The sequence below is a fragment of the Somniosus microcephalus genome, chromosome 13 (genome assembly GCF_052327205.1).
Source record: "Somniosus microcephalus isolate GS21.2 chromosome 13, FLI_Smic_1.0, whole genome shotgun sequence".
In the NCBI taxonomy this organism is placed as follows: Eukaryota; Metazoa; Chordata; class Chondrichthyes; order Squaliformes; family Somniosidae; genus Somniosus; species Somniosus microcephalus.
In genome coordinates, this window is record NC_140999.1 from 150,385,408 (window position 1) to 150,403,701 (window position 18,294).

At 43.2% G+C, this 18,294-nt stretch overlaps 1 protein-coding gene across 5 annotated transcripts in view; it reads left to right on the forward strand.

Moving 5' to 3' along the window:
* The window catches only part of rtel1 (regulator of telomere elongation helicase 1), a 145,581-nt gene that overhangs the window by 92,773 nt on the left and 34,514 nt on the right, over nt 1-18,294 (forward strand). For all 5 annotated transcript variants that reach the window (XM_086005347.1, XM_086005350.1, XM_086005346.1 and 2 more), the window contains exons 25-27: nt 504-619; nt 1,086-1,209; nt 14,933-15,086. In XM_086005347.1, coding sequence (XP_085861473.1) covers nt 504-619; nt 1,086-1,209; nt 14,933-15,086 — 394 coding nt within the window. The remainder of the gene's footprint in view (nt 1-503; nt 620-1,085; nt 1,210-14,932; nt 15,087-18,294) is intronic.

Here is an 18,294-nt window from a genome sequence, read left to right on the forward strand (position 1 = left end):
AAAGACAGGAGGAGGCTCGTGTGGAGCATAAACGCTGGCATGGACTGGTTGGGTCAAATGGCCTGTTTCTGTGCCGTATATCCTATATAATCCTATGTTTAAAAAAAAATGTAACTTGCTGGTAGGAATGCTCTGTACCATTTTAAGATTTGGATAGGAAAGCAAGCATGAAAAATAAAAGAAATGAGTAATATAAAGGAAGAAACAAATAAGACTAAAAGTTCTCTAAAGATGTGATACTGGACTAGGATGAGATCTTTCTTTTGTTTAACTACATTATAGCATCTCTGCTTTCTGCCTTTGGAGGGAAGTAATTCTGTTTTCTTGTTAACAAGTATTTTGGAGGTTAAGTAGTAAATTAACTAAACAAAGCTATCGTATCTATTTGATGGAGCAATTTGTCATTAATACCTGCAAAAAATAAAGGTTTATTGTGAATATTTATAGCATGGGTGAAAGGATAAAACCATAGATAACATTTGTTGAATTGTTTTTTTTTAAAGCATTTATCTGGACAAGAATGGTACAGACAGCAAGCTTCACGTGCTGTCAATCAAGCCATCGGCAGGGTGATTCGTCATCGAAATGACTACGGAGCCATCTTTCTGTGTGATCACAGGTTTGTGTAAATAAATTAGATTTTATTTTAAAATCTTCCTGTAAAACAATACTAACAAGAAATAGTTCCAAAATTGACTAATAACATAATGCCATATGTAACTTTGTTACTAACATGTATTTTAACCTTTTTAAATCTCAGAATACAGAGGCTGAAAATATGATGTATTCTGTTCAGGCATACGAGAAGGAAGTGTGATGATTTCTGTTTATTCTTTTCCTAATAAAAAAGATTTCACCATGTGGAGAATTAGATACAAATCCGTGTTCTACCACTTGGGGGCATGCAATATTTAACCGCCATTGTGCTGTGTTTGAGTTTTAATTTTTCCCCTCGCTGCTTTACTGTCACTCACCAGCAAAATAGTGTTTCATGTTGTCAAGCATCTTCATCTCTCTAAGTCTTTGTGACTCCAAGGCCCTCTTTATCTTCACTTGCTTTTCTGTCCATTTTTATTAAAATTTAGATTTATGGGCACCGAGGTGAGGTCACAGTTGCCATTGTGGGTGCGGCCGTATGTCAAAGTGTATGAGAACTTTGGACACATAATTCGAGACGTATCTCAGTTTTTTCGTGTTGCTCAAAAAATTGTAAGTACCCCATGTTTAAATTGAACCTATAAAATGCTACAATATAATGTGTATAATACAAGTGGAAGAAAAGTAAGATGGCAATCAATTGTAAGAGGTTTTTTTTTGGAGGCTGTCTGATGTTCCTGAAATCTTTGTATCCTCCTGGAATAGTTAATAGTGCTTTCTGTCACCTTGTTTATGATGGTGTGCGAAGCTATTGATAGGGCAATAGATCTTTAACACCTTCCTCCTTTTGTGTCTTTTACCGTCATGATGTTTTTCTTCCATGCACCAATCCTTCCAAAGAGAGCAGCGTGGTTTTAATTGCATGAAGTAATTTGTGTCTGTAAGTAGTTTTAGCTTTTTTGTTATGAAATTAGTTTAGTTGTAGTTTTAAAGTCTTTTTTTTAAACATGTGACACCCCACCTAACAGCCTAGCTGCAAACCAACCAAAGTCTTGGCACATTCCAGTACATTTTGTGAAATAAACTCCTTTAACTGTGACGCTGAAAGTTTATAATACTGTTTAACAGATCAGTTTTCAACAGCTCAGCACTAGCAAAGTTAATTACAAAATGTAACCTTGTTGCGTATACCATATTAAAATGATTCTATCCAAGAAAACAAGTGCTTGCAATTCTCCTCAAGTATGAATTAGTTATCGGCTTTTGTGAGCAGAAAGCAGATGGCTGTTGCATCAGAGAATGCATCAGCCATCTGTCAACTCCGCCATTGAGATGCCGGATTCTCCGGTTCCCCAACTGTTGAAGCCTGCAGGAAGAAACAAAGGTAAATAAACATTTTCTATCACTTTTCACTCACCTCACATACTTACCTCTCTACACTTGCACCCACCACTCACCTCTACAGCGCACTTTTGCACCCCTCCGACTCCCGCAGACCCACTGCTCGCCTCCATGACCCTGGTGGGGTTTCCCGACGTCGGGAAGCCCGCGCCTCTGCTGGAAAAATGGGGATAATCCTCTTAACCCGTCTCCTGGGAAGATGGCTTGGGGGTGGGATGAGTACCCGCCCCCAGATTCTGCCATTTTCCCGGCAGTCCCGCCTCCCCAGGGGTGTCAAAAATCGCACCCATAGTTTTTCAGAGAGTGACGCAGGCACAACGAATGAATCACCACCTTGTACGTTGTCAACTTTCCATTGGAAACAATTCTATTTCTCCAGGGAAAGTTCTAAATCAATGCTTTTGTGATGTAAAATTTGGCAGAAAGTTATCCCCAAATACAACTTTCATGTACCTCTTGGTACTAGCTCAGAGTTGCCTTCATAGAGGTCAGCTTCAGGTGTGGCTTGAGACCAGGGAGAAAAAGAGGAATTTAATGCGCTCAAAAAGTGTGAATTGAGTTTATATAAACCCTTGGAGCAAAAAAACTTGCAATCTTAACTAAATGAGTATTTGATTTTATAGTTGGTGTAAAAAGACACGCACACACATCTCGACATTACTGAAAATAAATATTCCAAACGCAGCACGATGCATTGCTCAGCCACAATTTTACATACGAACCTACGAATTAGGAGCAGGAGTAGGCCACTCGGCCCTTCGAGCCTGCTCTGCCTTTCAATAAGATCATGGCTGATCCGATTACTCCACATTCCCGCCTACCTTCGATAACTTTTCACCCCCTTGCTTACCAAGAATCTATCTACCTCTGCCTTAAAAATAGTCAAAGACTCTGCTTCCACCGCCCTCCTGAGGAAGAGAGTTCCAAAGACTCACGACCCTCTGAGAAAAAATTTCTCATCTCTGTCTTAAATGGGCGACCCCTTATTTTTAAACAGTATCCCCTAGTTCTAGATTCTCCCACAAGAGGAAACATCCTCTCCACATCCACCCTGTCCAGACCCCTCAGGATCTTATATGTTTCAATCAAGTCACCTCTTACTCTTCTAAACTCCAGCGGATACAAGCCTAGCCTGTCCAACCTTTCCTCATAAGACAACCCGCCCATTCCAGGTATTAGTCTAGTAAACCTTCTCTGAACTGCTTCCAACGCATTTACATCCTTCCTTAAATAAGGAGACCAATACTGTACACAGTACTCCAGATGTGGTCTCACCAATGCCCTGTATAACTGAAGCATAACCTCCCTACTTTTGTATTCAGTTCCCCTCGCAATAAACGATAACATTCTATTAGCTTTCCTAATTACTTGCTGTACCTGCATACTAACCTTTTTGCGATTCATGCACTAGCAGACCCAGATCCCTCTGCATCTCGGAGCTCTGCAATCTCTCACCATTTAGATAATAAGGAAACTTTGTGCTATCCGGCACTGACGGGACCGAGCTGTTGCCGTCCCATCAAAACTGCCGGTCAAACCAGCGCTAAGGTTGAAACATACAGAGATTTTGAGCTCCGTATCTGGCAACAAACCCTGTTGCTTAGCAACAGCTTCTAAACAGTCGGCCGTACCTTGCAAGCGTCTCTGCAGCTTAGCAACAGCTTCAGCGAGACCTTGCAGAGCCTGACTGGTGGAAAAAAAAGCATCGAAAAGAAAAAAAACCTAACGAAACGGCTCCTGATTTTTGCCGGTGGCTCGAGCATTCCGGACAGTTAACCTCCGGATAAACCAAAGTTTCCTGTATGCTTTTTTATTCTTCCTGCCAAAATGGACAACTTCACATTTTCCTACATTATACTCCATTTGCCAGATCTTTGCCCACTCACTTAACCTATCTATATCCCTTTGTAGCCTCCTTATGCCCTCTTCACAATTTACTTTCCGACCTATCTTTGTGTCATCAGCAAATTTAGCAACCATACCTGTGGTCCCTTCATCCAAGTCATTTATATAAATTGTAAAAAGTTGAGGCCCCATCACTGATCCCTGTGGCACACCACTCGTTACATCTTGCCAATCATAAAATTACCCATTTATGCCTACTCTCTGTTTCCTGTTAGCTAGCCAATCTTCTATCCATGCCAATATGTTACCCCCTACACCATGAGCTTTTATTTTCCGCAATAACCTTTGATGTGGCACCTTATCGAATGCCTTCTGGAAATCTAAGTACAGTACATCCACCGGTTCCCCTTTATCCACAGCACATGTCACTTCCTCAAACAACTCCAATAAATTGGTTAAACATGATTTCCCTGCACAAAACCCCATGTTGACTCTGCCTGATTACTTTGAACTTTTCTAAATGCCCTGCTATAACGTCTTTAATAATAGCTTCTAACATCTTCCCTATGACAGATGTTAAGCTAACTGGCCTGCAGTTTCTTGCTTTCTGTCTCCCTTTTTTGAATAAAGGCGTTACATTCGCTATTTTCCAATCTAATGAAACCTTCCCCAACTCTAGGGAATTTTGGAAAATTAAAACCAACGCATCCACTATCTCATTAGCCACTTCTTTTAAGACCCTAGGATGAAGTCCATCAGCCTGCAGCTCCAACAATTAGCTCAGTACCACTTCCCTGGTGATTATAATTTTCTTGAGTTCCTCCCTCCCTTCCATTTCCTGATTTATAGCTATTTCTGGGATGTTACTTGTATCCTCTATAGTGACGACCGATGCAAAATACAGGAAACTCTCGTTTAAACGGTACATAAATATCCGAAATTCTCTTAATCGGCAAAATTCATACTCCGCAAACACCTCAATAACCGGAAATGAGTCCGAGTCTCCCGTGGTGGCTGAGTTAGTCAGTGTGGGTAGTTCTCCAAACTGCCACTACTCGGCTTCTTGGCACTGTCAGAAGTCCGAACACCTCAATAACATAGAAACATAGAAACATAGAGATAGGAACAGGAGTAGGCCATTCGGCCCTTCGAGCCTGCTCCGCCATTCAATGAGATCATGGCTGATCTTCGTCTGAGATCATAGCTGATCTTACCAGTTCAGTACCCCGTCCCCGCCTTTTCTCCGTAACCCTTAATCCCCTTAGCCTTCAGAAATATATCCAATTCTCTCTTGAAAATATTTATTGAATTAGCCTTCACAGCCCTCTGTGGCAGGGAATTCCACAGGCTCACCACTCTTTGAGTGAAGAAATTCTTCCTCATCTCTGTTTTAAATGATTTGCCCGCTATTTTTAGACTGTGGCCCCTGGTTCTGTGCTCCCCTGCCATTGGAAACATTCTCTCTGAATTCAGCCTGTCCAGGCCTGCCATAATTTTATATGTTTCGATGAGATCCCCTCTCAATCTTCTAAACTCCAGTGAGTACAAGCCCAAACTATTCAATCTCTCCTCGTAGGTCATTCCCGCCATTCCAGGTATCAGCCTGGTGAATCGCCGCTGCACTCTTTCCATGGCAAGAACATCCTTCCGCAGATGGGGCGACCAAAACTGTACACAATACTCCAGATGCGGTCTCACCAGCACCTTGTACAGCTGTAGTAAGGTATCCCTATTCCTATACTCGAACCCCCTTGATATGAAGGCCAACATACCATTTGCCTTCTTAATCGCCTGTTGCACCTGCATGCTCTCCTTCAGTGACTGGTGCACAAGAACACCCAGGTCCCTCTGCACTTCCCCATCTCCCAATCTATTGCCATTTAGATAATAATCCACCCTCCTGTTTTTACAGGAGTCTGACTCTTTGTTTGTTAAAAATAGCCTCGGTAGATAACCCTCTCCGTTATCCGGAATTTTTAATCAACCGGCTCCATCCCGGTCCCGTTGGTGCCGGATACCAGAGAGTTTCCTGTACCTGTTCAATTAAACTGCCATCTCCTTATTTTCCATTATTAATTCCCCAGACTCACTTTTTATAGGACCAACACTCACTTTGTTAACTTTTTTTTTTCTTTTTAAAATATCTATAGAAACTCTTACTATCTGTTTTTATATTTCTAGCTAGCTTTCTCTCGTACGCTAACTTTTCTCTCCTTATTAATCTTTTAGTCATTCTTTGCTGTTTTTTATATTCTGTCCAATCTTCTGACCTGCCACCCATCTTTGCACAATTATATGCCTTTTCTTTAAGTTTAATACTATCTTTAACTTTTTTAGTTAACCACGGATGGTGGGTCCTCCCCTTGGAATTTTTCTTTCTTGTTGGAATGTATATATTCTGTGTACTTTGAAATATCCCCTTAAATGTCTGCCACTGCAACTCTATTGACCTATCCCTTAACCTAATTTGCCAGTTCACGTTAGCTAGCTCTGCTTTCATGCCCTCATAATTGCCCTTATTTAAGTTTAAAATACTAGTCTTGGACCCACTCTTCTCTTTCTCAAACTGAATGTAAAATTCAATCATATTATGATCGCTGCTACCTAGGGGTGCCTTCACTATGAGGTCATTAATTAATCCTATCTCGTTGCACAATACCAGGTCTAGTATAGCCTGCTCTCTGGTTGGCTCCAGAACGTGCTGTTCTAAGAAACTATCTCAAAAACATTCCATGAACTCCTCATCTATGCTACCTTTGCCCATCTGATTTTTCCAGTCTATATGCAGATTAAAACCCCCCATAATTATTGCCGTACCCTTCTGACAAGCTCCCATTATTTCTTCCTTTATACTCCATCCTACCATGTGGTTACTGTTAGGGGGCCTGTACACCACTCCCACAAGTGACTTCTTGCCTTTATTATTTCTCATCACTAGCCAAACCGCTTCTACATCCTGGTTTCCTGAACTTAGGTCATCCCTCTCTATTGTGCTAATACCATCATTAATTAACAGAGCCACCCCTCCACCTTTTCCCACCTTCCTGTCCTTCCTAAATGTCATGTACCCTTCAATATTCAGGTCCCAATCTATGTCATCGTGCAGTCATGTTTCTGTAATGGCTATCAGCACAAATAGAAATAAATAAATATAATCTATCAGTTCATCTGTTTTGTTTCGAGTGCTACGTGCATTCAGATGCAGAGCCTTTAGTTTTTATTGTGCTTTTATTATTTTTGTAACCTCTAGCCTTATCTGTTGATTTACTCTTAGATTTGTACTCTGTCCCTTCCTGTCACGGTCTGTTTATCATTTCCCATATTAATACCTTTCTCTGTTGCTTTGTCGCTAATCTTTGAATTACCATATCTTCCCAAATTTGATCCCATGCCCCCAATATTTAGCTTAAAGACCTCTCTACCGCCCTAGTTATACGATTCGCCAGAACACTGGTTCCAGCACAGTTCAGGTGAAGGCCGTCCCAACGATACAGATCCCACTTTCCCCAGTACTGCTGCCGGTGCCCCAGGAATTGAAACCTATTTCTCCCACACCAGTCTTTGAACCACGCATTCATCGCTCTAATTTTATTTACCCTATGTCAATTTGCTCGTGGCTCAGGTAATAATGCAGACATTATCACCCTTGAGGTTCTGCTTTTTAATGTAGCCCCTAGCTGCTCATACTCTCTCAGCAGAACCTCTTTCCTAGTTCTACCTATATCGTTGGTACCTACATGGACTACGACCACTGGCTCCTCCCCCTCCCACTGCAAGTTCCTCTTCAGCCCAGAGCAGATGTCCTGAACCCTGGCACCGGGCAGGCAACACAGCCGTGTGGACTCTCGCTCTTGGCCGCAGAGAACTGTATCTATCCCCCTGACTATGCTGTCCCCAATTACCACTACATTCCTATTAACTCCCCCCGCTTGAATAGCTTCCTGTACCTCGGTGCCATGGTCAGTTTGTTCATCCACCCTGCAGCCACCGCTTTCACCCATACAGGCCGCAAGGACCTCAAACCTGTTGGACAATGGCAAAGGCTGAGGCTCCTCCACCTCCTGGGTCCCCATACCTGCCTCACTCGCAGTCACATCCTCCTGTCCCTGACCACTGACCAAATCAGAAGACCCTATCCTAAGGGTTTGACTGCCTGCTGGAATAAAGTGTCCAGGTAATTTTCCCCCTCCCTGATGCATCGCAGTGTCTGCAGCTCGGCCTCCAGCTCATCAACTCTGAGCCGAAGCTCCTCGAGCCGTAGACGTGTTCGTCCTGGATCACACTGGTGTCCAGGAGCTCCCACATACTACAGTCGCCTGCCCTGCCATCTTTATTGAGTCTTAATTCATTTATTTTTATTAATTAATCCTTACTACACCTAAAGAGATTTATTACTGCTAGTAAACTAGTACTATTGAAACCTTACAGTTACTAATAAATTTCCTGGGCTTTAAAAGATAAGGGAAGTGAGCAAAATACTCACCAACCAATCACTTACCCTTTTCCCTGTGATGTCACCTTTTATTTTTCTCCAAATGCAGTCGGGGGGTGTCACAGAGCCGAACACCCGCTGGTTCTCTGTCCCCTCTTGTGCTGCTTTTTAACTCCTGCTCTTCTGGAAGCTGACAAAGATAGAAAAACAAAGGAACACGTCCCTCCCCGAACTCCCTCACTCACAAAACTCGCAGCTTTACACTCTGTTCCGGGCTGCACTCCGTTTGATATTGTACGTCTTTGAGATTTTATTGCTGCAAAGTAGATTACTTGACTAATATTTAACTCTTCAAACTTTCACACATTTTAAAGCATTTCAGAAATTACAAATTCAAGTTTTAAAAAAATGTTTTCATCATTTTGTTTTTTTTTCCTCTTGCATCCTTTTTAACCTTAATGTGTACCAACTTCTTCAAGCTAGGGAAGCGGAAAGCAGGATGCCTATCCTGCTTGTATGGTAATTATTAACATTAATGGCCCAGATTTGCAGTGCTAATGATAGTGAATCTGTCAGTGTACGCTGTCATTACACCTCTGAAAGTGACAGCAACTTCTGGAGTCAGCGCATGTGCAGATAAACATGGAACTCCAGAAGTTGCTGTCAGTCATTCCCTGCTTCTCCACAGGTTGCGATGTGGAACTACCCAGAGCCGGCAATCAATTCAAATCACAGTTCCTGACAAACTTCCCCTATTACGCTGAAATATTGCTGTTAAACACCCCCCCCTCACCCCAAAAAGGTTAAGCCTTTTTGAAAGAGGTGTAACTGGGTTTTTAATGGCGTATTGACTGCTGAACAACTGTTCTGGCCCTGAAAAACTAACTTTATATTTGTGGGTTGTCAAATTTTTCCATTAATATGATAAGAATTACATGGCTTTTAAAATATTTTTTTAAGTTTATGATATTTCAGCTTCTACCTTAATCCTATGTGTATGTCGTTATATTTATTTTGCTCTCTGTAAAATTTATAAAAAGTAAATTATAATCTGTGCATTTTATTTCCTGGTTTGCTGTCTGAGAATTCTGCAATGCAATTGGCTGCTTAGTCTGCTTGATCACATCACTGTTGCTGGATGCTGGAGATTCGCTTGATTTTTGTGCCAGATTCAGACTAAGGTCGGGAGAGCTAAACTTGACGCCACGGAGATCGCTAGATCATTGTGGGCAACTTTCTTCGAGGTCAGCGGCGAGCACAGTCGCTTCGCCGCTGACCGCAAATTCTGGGCCAGTGCTTGGTTGTCTTAAACCAGGCAATGTGTTGAGTTGTTCCCTGACGCCGCACCCCCCCCATCCCCTAAAAAGGCCACTTCACCTACTGACCCAGTAAAGTACTGCTGAAACTCATCACAAGATCATTAGAGCTTGGCTTAGAATCAGACCACAATTGCATCATTGTGAAGCGAGAGTTTTAATTGCTCTTTTCTGAGTATTACATGAAAGATAGTATGTGCGCACTTCTAATTAAATGTTGATACACATTTATAGGTTTGAGTCCCAAGTCTAATTTGGAATTTGTTGTGGTTGTTAGAGGCCAGCCATCGCTGTAAGAGTTCCTCGGTAATGTCCTAGGATCAGCAATTTTCAGCTGCTTCATGAATGACCTTCCCTCCAACATAAGGTCAGAAGTGGGGACGTTCTCTGATGATTGCACAGCGTTCAGTTTCATTCGCAATTCCTCAGATAATGAAGCAGTCCATGCCCGCATGCAGCAAGACCTGGACAACATTCAGGCTTGGGCTGATAAGTGGCAGGTAACATTCGTGCCCCACAAGTGCCAGGCAATGACCATCTCCAACAAGAGAGAGTCTAACCACCTCCCCTTGTCATTCAACGGCATTAACTTCGTCTAATCCCCCACCCTCCACATCCTGGGGGTCATCATTAACCAGAAGCTTAACTAGACCAACCACATAAATACAGTGGCTACAAGAGCAGGCCAGAGGCTGGGTATTCTGCGGCAAGTGACTCATCTCCTGACTCCCCAAAGTCTTTCCACCGCCTACAAGGCACAAGTAAGGAGTGTGATGGAATACTCTCCACTTGCCTGGATGAGTGCAGCTCCAACAACACTCAAGAAGCTCGACACCATCCAGGACAAAGCAGTCCGCTTGATTGGCACCCTACCCACCACCTTAAACATTCACTCCCTGCACCACCGGCGCACCGTGGCTGCCGTGTGTACCATCTACAAGCTGCACTGCAGCAACTTGCCAAGGCATCTTCGACAGCACCTTCCAAACTTGCAACTTTTACCACCTAGAAGGACAAGGGCTGGAAGCGCATGGGAACACCACCACCTTCAAGTCACACACCATCCTGACTTGGAAATATATTACTGTTCCTTCGTCGTTGCTGGGTCCAAATCCTGGAACTCCCTCCCTAACCGCACTGTGGGAATACCTTCACCACACGGACTACAGTGGTCAAGAAGACGGCTCACTACCACCTTCTCGAGGGCAATTAGGGATGGGCAATAAATGCTGGCCTTGCCAGTGACACCTGCGTCCCATTAATTTTTTTTTTTAAATTTAAATACTGCTTTTTTTTATATTTCCTGGTATGCAATAACTGTGGGGGGGGGGGGGACTATAATCTTGTGTATGCTAAATTCCTTTGTTTCATTTTTTAAATTAAGCAATTTATTCAAGACAAGTGAGCACTGATTCCCAAATCTCATGATCTTGGAATGTAATTATTCCCCCTCCTCCCATTTTATGAATTAACTTTGTCCGATTTTTAATCACTTCCCCTCTGTTCTTGTACCTGGTGCTACGTCCATACCTCTGAGACAGAACTCAGAGGAAACTATGCTCTAATCTACTCATTATGTTGCATTGCAGCCTAGAAAACCCACATGTTTGTACATTAAGGATAATTGTACAAAACCACACTCCTGACCTGGAGCCTTGCATACTGGGAACGGATGGAAAATCATGATGAGCCTCAATTCCCATTATGCTCTCCTGATGACTGATACTCTGTATTGGGAGTGCAGTTTCTTGATGTTACACCTTGTAGTAATAGATGACTCTTAATTGGCAGTTTCAGTGGTTGAGCTTTTGACTCCTTACTGAAAGGTGGCTTGAAAGAAAAAGAAAGACTTGCATTTATATAGCGCCTTTCACGACTTCAGGACGTCCTAAAGCGCTTTACAGCCAATGAAGTACTTTAGAATTGTAGTCACTGTTGTAATGTAGAAAATGTGGCAGCCAATTTGTGCACAGCAAGCTCCCACAAATAGCAATGTGGTAATGACCAGATAATCTTTTTTTTTAGTGATGTTAATTGCAGGATAAACATTTGCCATGACCGGGGATAACTCCCCTGCTCCTCTTCAAAATAGTACCATGGGATCTTTTACGTCCACCTGAGAGAGCATACAGTGCCTCGGTTTAATGTCTCATCCGAAAGATGGCACCTCTGACAGTGCAGTACTGCACTGGAGTGTCGGCCTAGATTTTTTGCTTGAGTCTCTGGAGTGGGACTTGAACCCAGAACCTCTGACTCAGAGGTGCGAGTGCTACCCACTGAGCCACAGTTGATACAGTAGTCCATTTTCCATTATTTGGCTGAATTCCACCAGCTCTTGGTCAGGTTGCTTAATGCAATACTATGATGAAATCAGTATTTTTATCCTAAGATGTGTATTTTAACCCATATTGTATTGTGTACATGTAATGGACCGTATTTTCCGATCGGAGGTTTCCCACGGGTGGAGGCCTGCGATCTGGAAAAATCTACGCCCTTGCCTGAGGGCTCCCGGGACGCACACGCTTCCGATCCTGGGCCTCGCCAAACTCCAAGTGCGCAGGGTCCACGTATCCCAGGGGCGCATGCAGTTCGCAGCATTCCTGAGATCACGTGGGCCATGGGGAGCCAATCAAAGAAGGGAATCTCTCTTCATACACTTGACAGGAAGACCTGTCAAATATATGAATGGAGATCACCCCAAAAACATAGTAAAACATTAAATAATTTTTTTTAATCACATTTTTTAAATGACTTGAAATTACAATAAATTAAATATTTTAAACAAATTTATTTTTTTGAAAAGAATAAAGTTTTTTACGTGGCTAAAAATAAACTTACCTTTTTTAAAGTATATTTAAATGATACATCGGTGAATTTTTTTTTTTTTTTACTTTTTTTCCACTCTTATCCTGGTTGCCTGCTTTTACCTGACGTAAGAATTGTAAGGGTTTTCTGCGGGTGGAGGGTCTCCAGAAAGCGGAACTATCCGCCCGCAGAGGTCCTTCTCTAGAGCAGCCTGAGGATCTGCCAAGACCATTCTTGACAGATCGGAAATGCTGGTTTTCAGCGCCTGCGCAGTGCATGCCTGAAACCGGCATTTCCGATGTCCCTGCGGGTGAGTACACAGCGTGTACACACCCGTAGGGATTGGAATATCTGGGCCATTGTGTTTAAGCTGGTTCAGGTGGACATTAAAGATGTCATGGCACTATGAAAAGAACAGGAGGTTGTCCAGGAGTCCTGATGACTCCACTGATCAATTGCCATTTTCAGAACCTTGCTGTGTGTAACGTGGATGCCACAGTAATTGCACTTCAAAGGAATTCATTGCATATGAAGTGTTCAGGGATGTTTCTGAGATATAATGAGCTGCTTTATAAATGTACGCTTTTTTCTGTAAGATATAAATTATATAATCCTTTTAAGGATTCAAAATAGAGTCAAAAGGTTTCCTTGAATGTACAAACAGTGGGTCTGGGCTGAAGCCAGAATAATCTTTGTTTCTCCAGTTAATCAAATTATAGATTCTTTGAAAGACTGGGGTTCCTTCCATTCTGTTTACATTTCATCAACCCAAATGGGATCACGGTTTTATTTACTGTCCGGTATGAAAAATAGACACTTTGAAATGTTAATTTATGCAGATTGCCAGACTGGAGAAAATGGACTTAAGATAGACAAATCTCCAGGACCTGATGATTTCGGCCCTATAGTTTTAAAAGAAATAGGTGAAGAAGTTGCAGATGTGCAAGTCATAATTTTTCTTTTTCAAAGCTCTCTAGATTTGGGAATTGTGCCTTTGGATTAGAAAATTGTAAATGTCATGCCATTATTTAAGAAGGGAAGGAGGGAGAAACCAGGTAACTACAGACATGCCAGTTTAAGATCAGTTGTGGGCAGGTTACTGCAGTCTATCATCAGGGACGGAGTGACTGAGCACTTGGACAAGTCTAAGCTGATCAGTCGAAGAGTTCAGTAGGTAGCACTCTCAACTCTGAGACAGAAGGTTGTGGGTTCAAGTTCTACTCGAGACTTGAGCACAAAATCTAGGCTGACACTCCAGTGCAGTACTGAGAGATTGCAGCACTATCGGAGGTGCCGGCTTTTGGATGAGACATTAAACCGAGGCCCCTTCTGCCCCCTTGGATGGACATAAAAGATCCCATGGCACTGTTTTGAAGAAGAGATGGGGAATTCCTCCCTGGTGTCCTGGCCAATATTTATCCCTCCAACCGACATCATTAAAACAGATTGTCTGGTCATTATCACACTGCTGTTTACAGCTGTCCGTAAATTAGCTGCCACATTTCCTACATTATACAATGTACAAATTCAAGTTGTTGTTATTGTAAATTACAACAGTGACTACAGTTGAAAAGTACTCCATTGACTATAAAGTCCTTTGAGACATCCTGACATCATGAAAGGCGCTATATAAATGCAAGTCTTTCCTTTTTATTTTGGCCTCTTCTGAACTGATTCTCCTCTTGTTTTAAAATTTAGTATACTCAATATGTTGCTCTGTCTCACTGTTTCTATGTATTGTTCAACCTGTAAATAACCTATTAGTTTTAACTTGTACATATTGGTCTGATGGCATGGTGTATGCCACTTCACAGGAGAGCATGGCTGACTTCCCGCGTGATCTGTGTACTATATACTGTAATTAAGGGGTAATTACTAATTCTGAGCATGCTACGCCACACATGGCACATATAACGATGCTGGTTTTGGATCTGAGGAGAAACATTTCCATACAAAATGGGATTTTTCATGAGGCCAAGACAGAAGTGAGAAAGCCCAAACTGTAACATCCACTTCCTAGCAGGGTAACAACAAATGTCCACTATGTCTCCTGTCAGCTACTTGTGCCATTTCATTGATAACCTAAGGGCAATCTAGTGCCAACCTGATCCACGTTCCTGGCTGGAGGGAGAGAAGGAGGTCAATCTACATTGTCATATGCAATTACTTATTGACTAGTCCATAATTGATACCAACTAAGTAGCTCCTTCTTGAGTCTGGAGAACCAAAATAGAGCATCTATGCAGGGAAGGTAAAATCAATTTGAAATGCCCCTTACTAAGTTAAATTGTTTTATAAACTATTTTAGAATTTTTTTTACATTTTTATATAGCTGGCACTAATACTTTGTATTAAAGAGATCCCCCAGTACCTCCCTTTGCCTTTAAACATTATGAAGTTCTAATACTTGTACTAAAGAACATGATTCTTATGGATTACTTAAATGAGTTTATATGCTGTAAGATGAAAAAAAATATTTGCAAGAACATTAAAATATGGGCTTCTTACTTTAATAGTATTTCTGTTAAACAAATAGATGCCTCCACCAAAACTGAAGATGGGGTCTTGCAATGGCCAGTGTTCGGGGGTAAATTCAGCTGCCTCGTCCTTGCCTGCTGTCTCTAGCCTAAGTCTGAAGAAAGCAAAAACTTTAGATTCTCATGTCCCAAGTCTCAAAAGAAGGCGCGCCGGTACAGTATATTTTCTATATTGCTGTTAATTTCATTTGCAGTAACCATCAATGGCCTAGGTATTGATGTGTGTGTGTCGGGGATCGATTTCTAGTCATTTTAAATAAAATCGAGGCTGCCAATAAATTAACTACCAAAATAACATTTCAATCTTTTTAAAAGGAAAAGTCATGCACTTTTATAGGTAACAATGCCAACAAAAGGCTCGGAAAAAAGATGTGTTAAATTCAGTCGTATTTATTATAGAACTAGTCAAACTTCTGTAGCGTTAGACATGGGGGAGTCGAGACCAAGTGTAATATTCTGTTACAATAGCAAAATACTGCGGATGCTGGAAATCTGAAATAACAGAAAATGCTGGAAACACTCAGCAGGTCAGGTAGCATCGTGGAGAGAGAAACCGAGTTAACGTTTTGGGTCGATGACCCTTCGTCAGACCTGGAAAAAGTTAGAGAAGTAACAGGTTTTTATCAAGTGTGGGATAGGGTCAGGGAGGTGGGGAGGAAAGAACAAAAGGGAAGGTCTGTGATGGGATGGAAGGCAGGAGAGATTAAGACAAAAAGGATGATGGTGCTAGGCAAAAGGAGATGGTAATGGGGCAAGTTGAGAAACAAAAGATGAGTCTAGATGAGGTGTAAATAGTGATGGCAGAATCATCAACAGCTACCATGTGAGAAAAAAAGGGGGGGAAAATATAGGGGCAGAGGTTGTGGTCTGAAATTGTTGAACTCCTTGTTGAGTTTGTAAAGTGCCTAATCGAAAGATGAGGTGCTGTTCCTCAAGCTTACGTTGCGCTTCGTTGGAACAGTGCAAGAGGCCGAGGACGGAGAGATCAGAGTGGGAATGGAGCAGAGAATTAAAGTGACAAGCGACCGGAAGCTCGGGGTCATGCTTACAGACTGAACGGAGGTGTTCCGCAAAGTGGCCACCCAATCTGCGTTTGGTCTCCCCAATGTAGAGGAGACCGCATCATGAGCAGCAAACAGTATACTAAATTGCAAGAAGTACAAGTAAATCACTGTTTCACTTGGAAGGAGTGTTTGGGGGCCTGGACAGTAGGCAGGGAGGAGGTAAAAGGGCAAGTGTTGCATCTCCTGCGCTTGCATGGGTAGGTGCCGTGGGAAGGGTGATAGAGGCGTGGACCAGGGTGTCATGGAGGGAGCAGTTCCTTCGGAATGCTGAAAGGGGAGGTGAGGAAAAAGATGTGTTTGGTGGTGGGATCACGCTGGAGGAGGCAGAAATGGCGGAGGATGATCCGTTGAATGTGGAGGCCGGTGTGGTGAAAGGTGAGGACAAGGGGAACCCTATCGTGGTTCTGGGAGGGAAGGGAAGGGGTGAGAGCAGAAGTGCGGGAAATGGGACAGACACGGCCGTGGGCCATGTCAACCACAGTAGAGTGGCATCCTCGGTTGAGGAAAAAGGAAGACATATCGGAAGCACTAGTATGGAAGGTGGCATTGTCAGAACAGATGTGGTGGAGACGAAGAAACTGGGAGTCAGTGGGCTTATAGCGGATGTTGGTCGATGGCCTATCCCCAAAAATGGAGACAAAGATGTCAAGGAAGGCAAGAGTCAGAGATGGACCATGTGAAGATGAGGGAAGGATGGAAATTGGAAGCAAAGTGAATGAACTTTTCTAGTTCAGGGCGAGAGTAGGAAACTGCACCAATACAGGCATGAGTGTACCGGAAAAAGAAGTGAGAGAGGGGACCTGAGTAGGACTGGAACAAAGAATGTCCCACATATCCCACAAAAAGGCAGGTATAGCTAGGGCCCATGCGGGTTCCCATAGCAACACCTTTAATTTGGAGGAAGTGAGTGGAGTCAAAGGAACAAGTTCAGCCAGGCGGAGGAGGGTGGTGGTGGATGGGGACTGGTTGGGTCTCTGTTCAAGGAAGAAGCGGAGCGCCCTCAGGTCGTCATGGTGGAGGATGGAGGTGTAGAAGAGGGATTGGAAGAGGAGATGGTTGGGGCCAGGAAACTGGAAACTGTTAAAGTGGCGGAGGGCGTCGGAAGAGTCGCAAATGTAGGTGGGAAGAGACTGGACAAGGGGGGAAAAAAATAGTTGAGATAGGAAGAAATCAGTTCCGTGGGACAAGAACAAGCTGAAACGATGGGTCCACCAGGGCAGTCCTGTTTGTGGATGTTGGGAAGGAGATAGAAGCGGGCTGTGTGGGGTTGGGGGACTATGAAGTTGGTGGCCGTGGAGGGAAGATCTCCAGAGGAGATGAGGTGAGTGACAGTCTTGGAAACGATTGCTTGATGTTTGGTAGTGGGGTCATGGTCCAGGGGGAGATAGGAGGAGATGTCAGAGAGTTGGCGATCAGCCTCTACACGGTAGAGGTCGGTTTGCCACCCTTGTCAGCAAGTTTAATGACAATGTTAGGGTTGGATTGGAGAGAACGGAGTGCTGCAAGTTCTGAGGGAGGTAGGTTGGTGCGAGTGAGGGGCGAAGAGAAATTGAGACGGCCGATGTCACGCCGGCAGTTAGCAATGAAAAGATCTAGCGAGGGTAAGCGGCCAGAGGGAGGGGTAGAATGAGAATTCTGAAAGCAGGAGAAAGACTTCTGGCCAAAGAAGTGGGCACGGAGACAAAGGTGACGGAAAAAGAGCTCGGCATCATGCCAAGCTCGAAATTCATTGAGATGGGAGCGTAAGGGGGTGAAGCTTAGGCCGTTGCTAAGGACTGATCATTCAGGGCCAGAGAGGGAAAGGTCAGAGGGGAATGGTAAAAACACGGCAGGGGGTGAGATTGTAATAAGGGATGGGGTCAGAGGAAAGTGAGCTGGAAGACGGTTCCGGAGGGGTGTTGGTGTCCAAGAGTTGTTGAAGTTTACGGTCCTTGACATCTGAAAGGAAGAAAAAAAGTTCTCTGTTGAAGCGCCGGATGAGGCGAAGGATGAAATGGAATTGTGGACCAGGACAGCTTTGAGATAGAGTGTGTCGGTGCTGCTGAAGAGAGAGGTTGAGAGTCTTCATGTGGCAACATTAAATAACCTGTACAATAAGGTACGGTTACTTTTAGCCCCTTTAAAACATTTAAATGTATTTTTCAAAAAATTAAAGGGGGGCAGTGGTAGGGGTTATATGTGGGTTAGTGGTATTAATTAGTGTTTATGCACAGTGGGGGGATGGGGACAGGAGTTTGTGAGTGTGTGCTCTTTTAGTTGCCTTTCTGATTCTGTGGTGTGAATGTTGGACTTTCCCC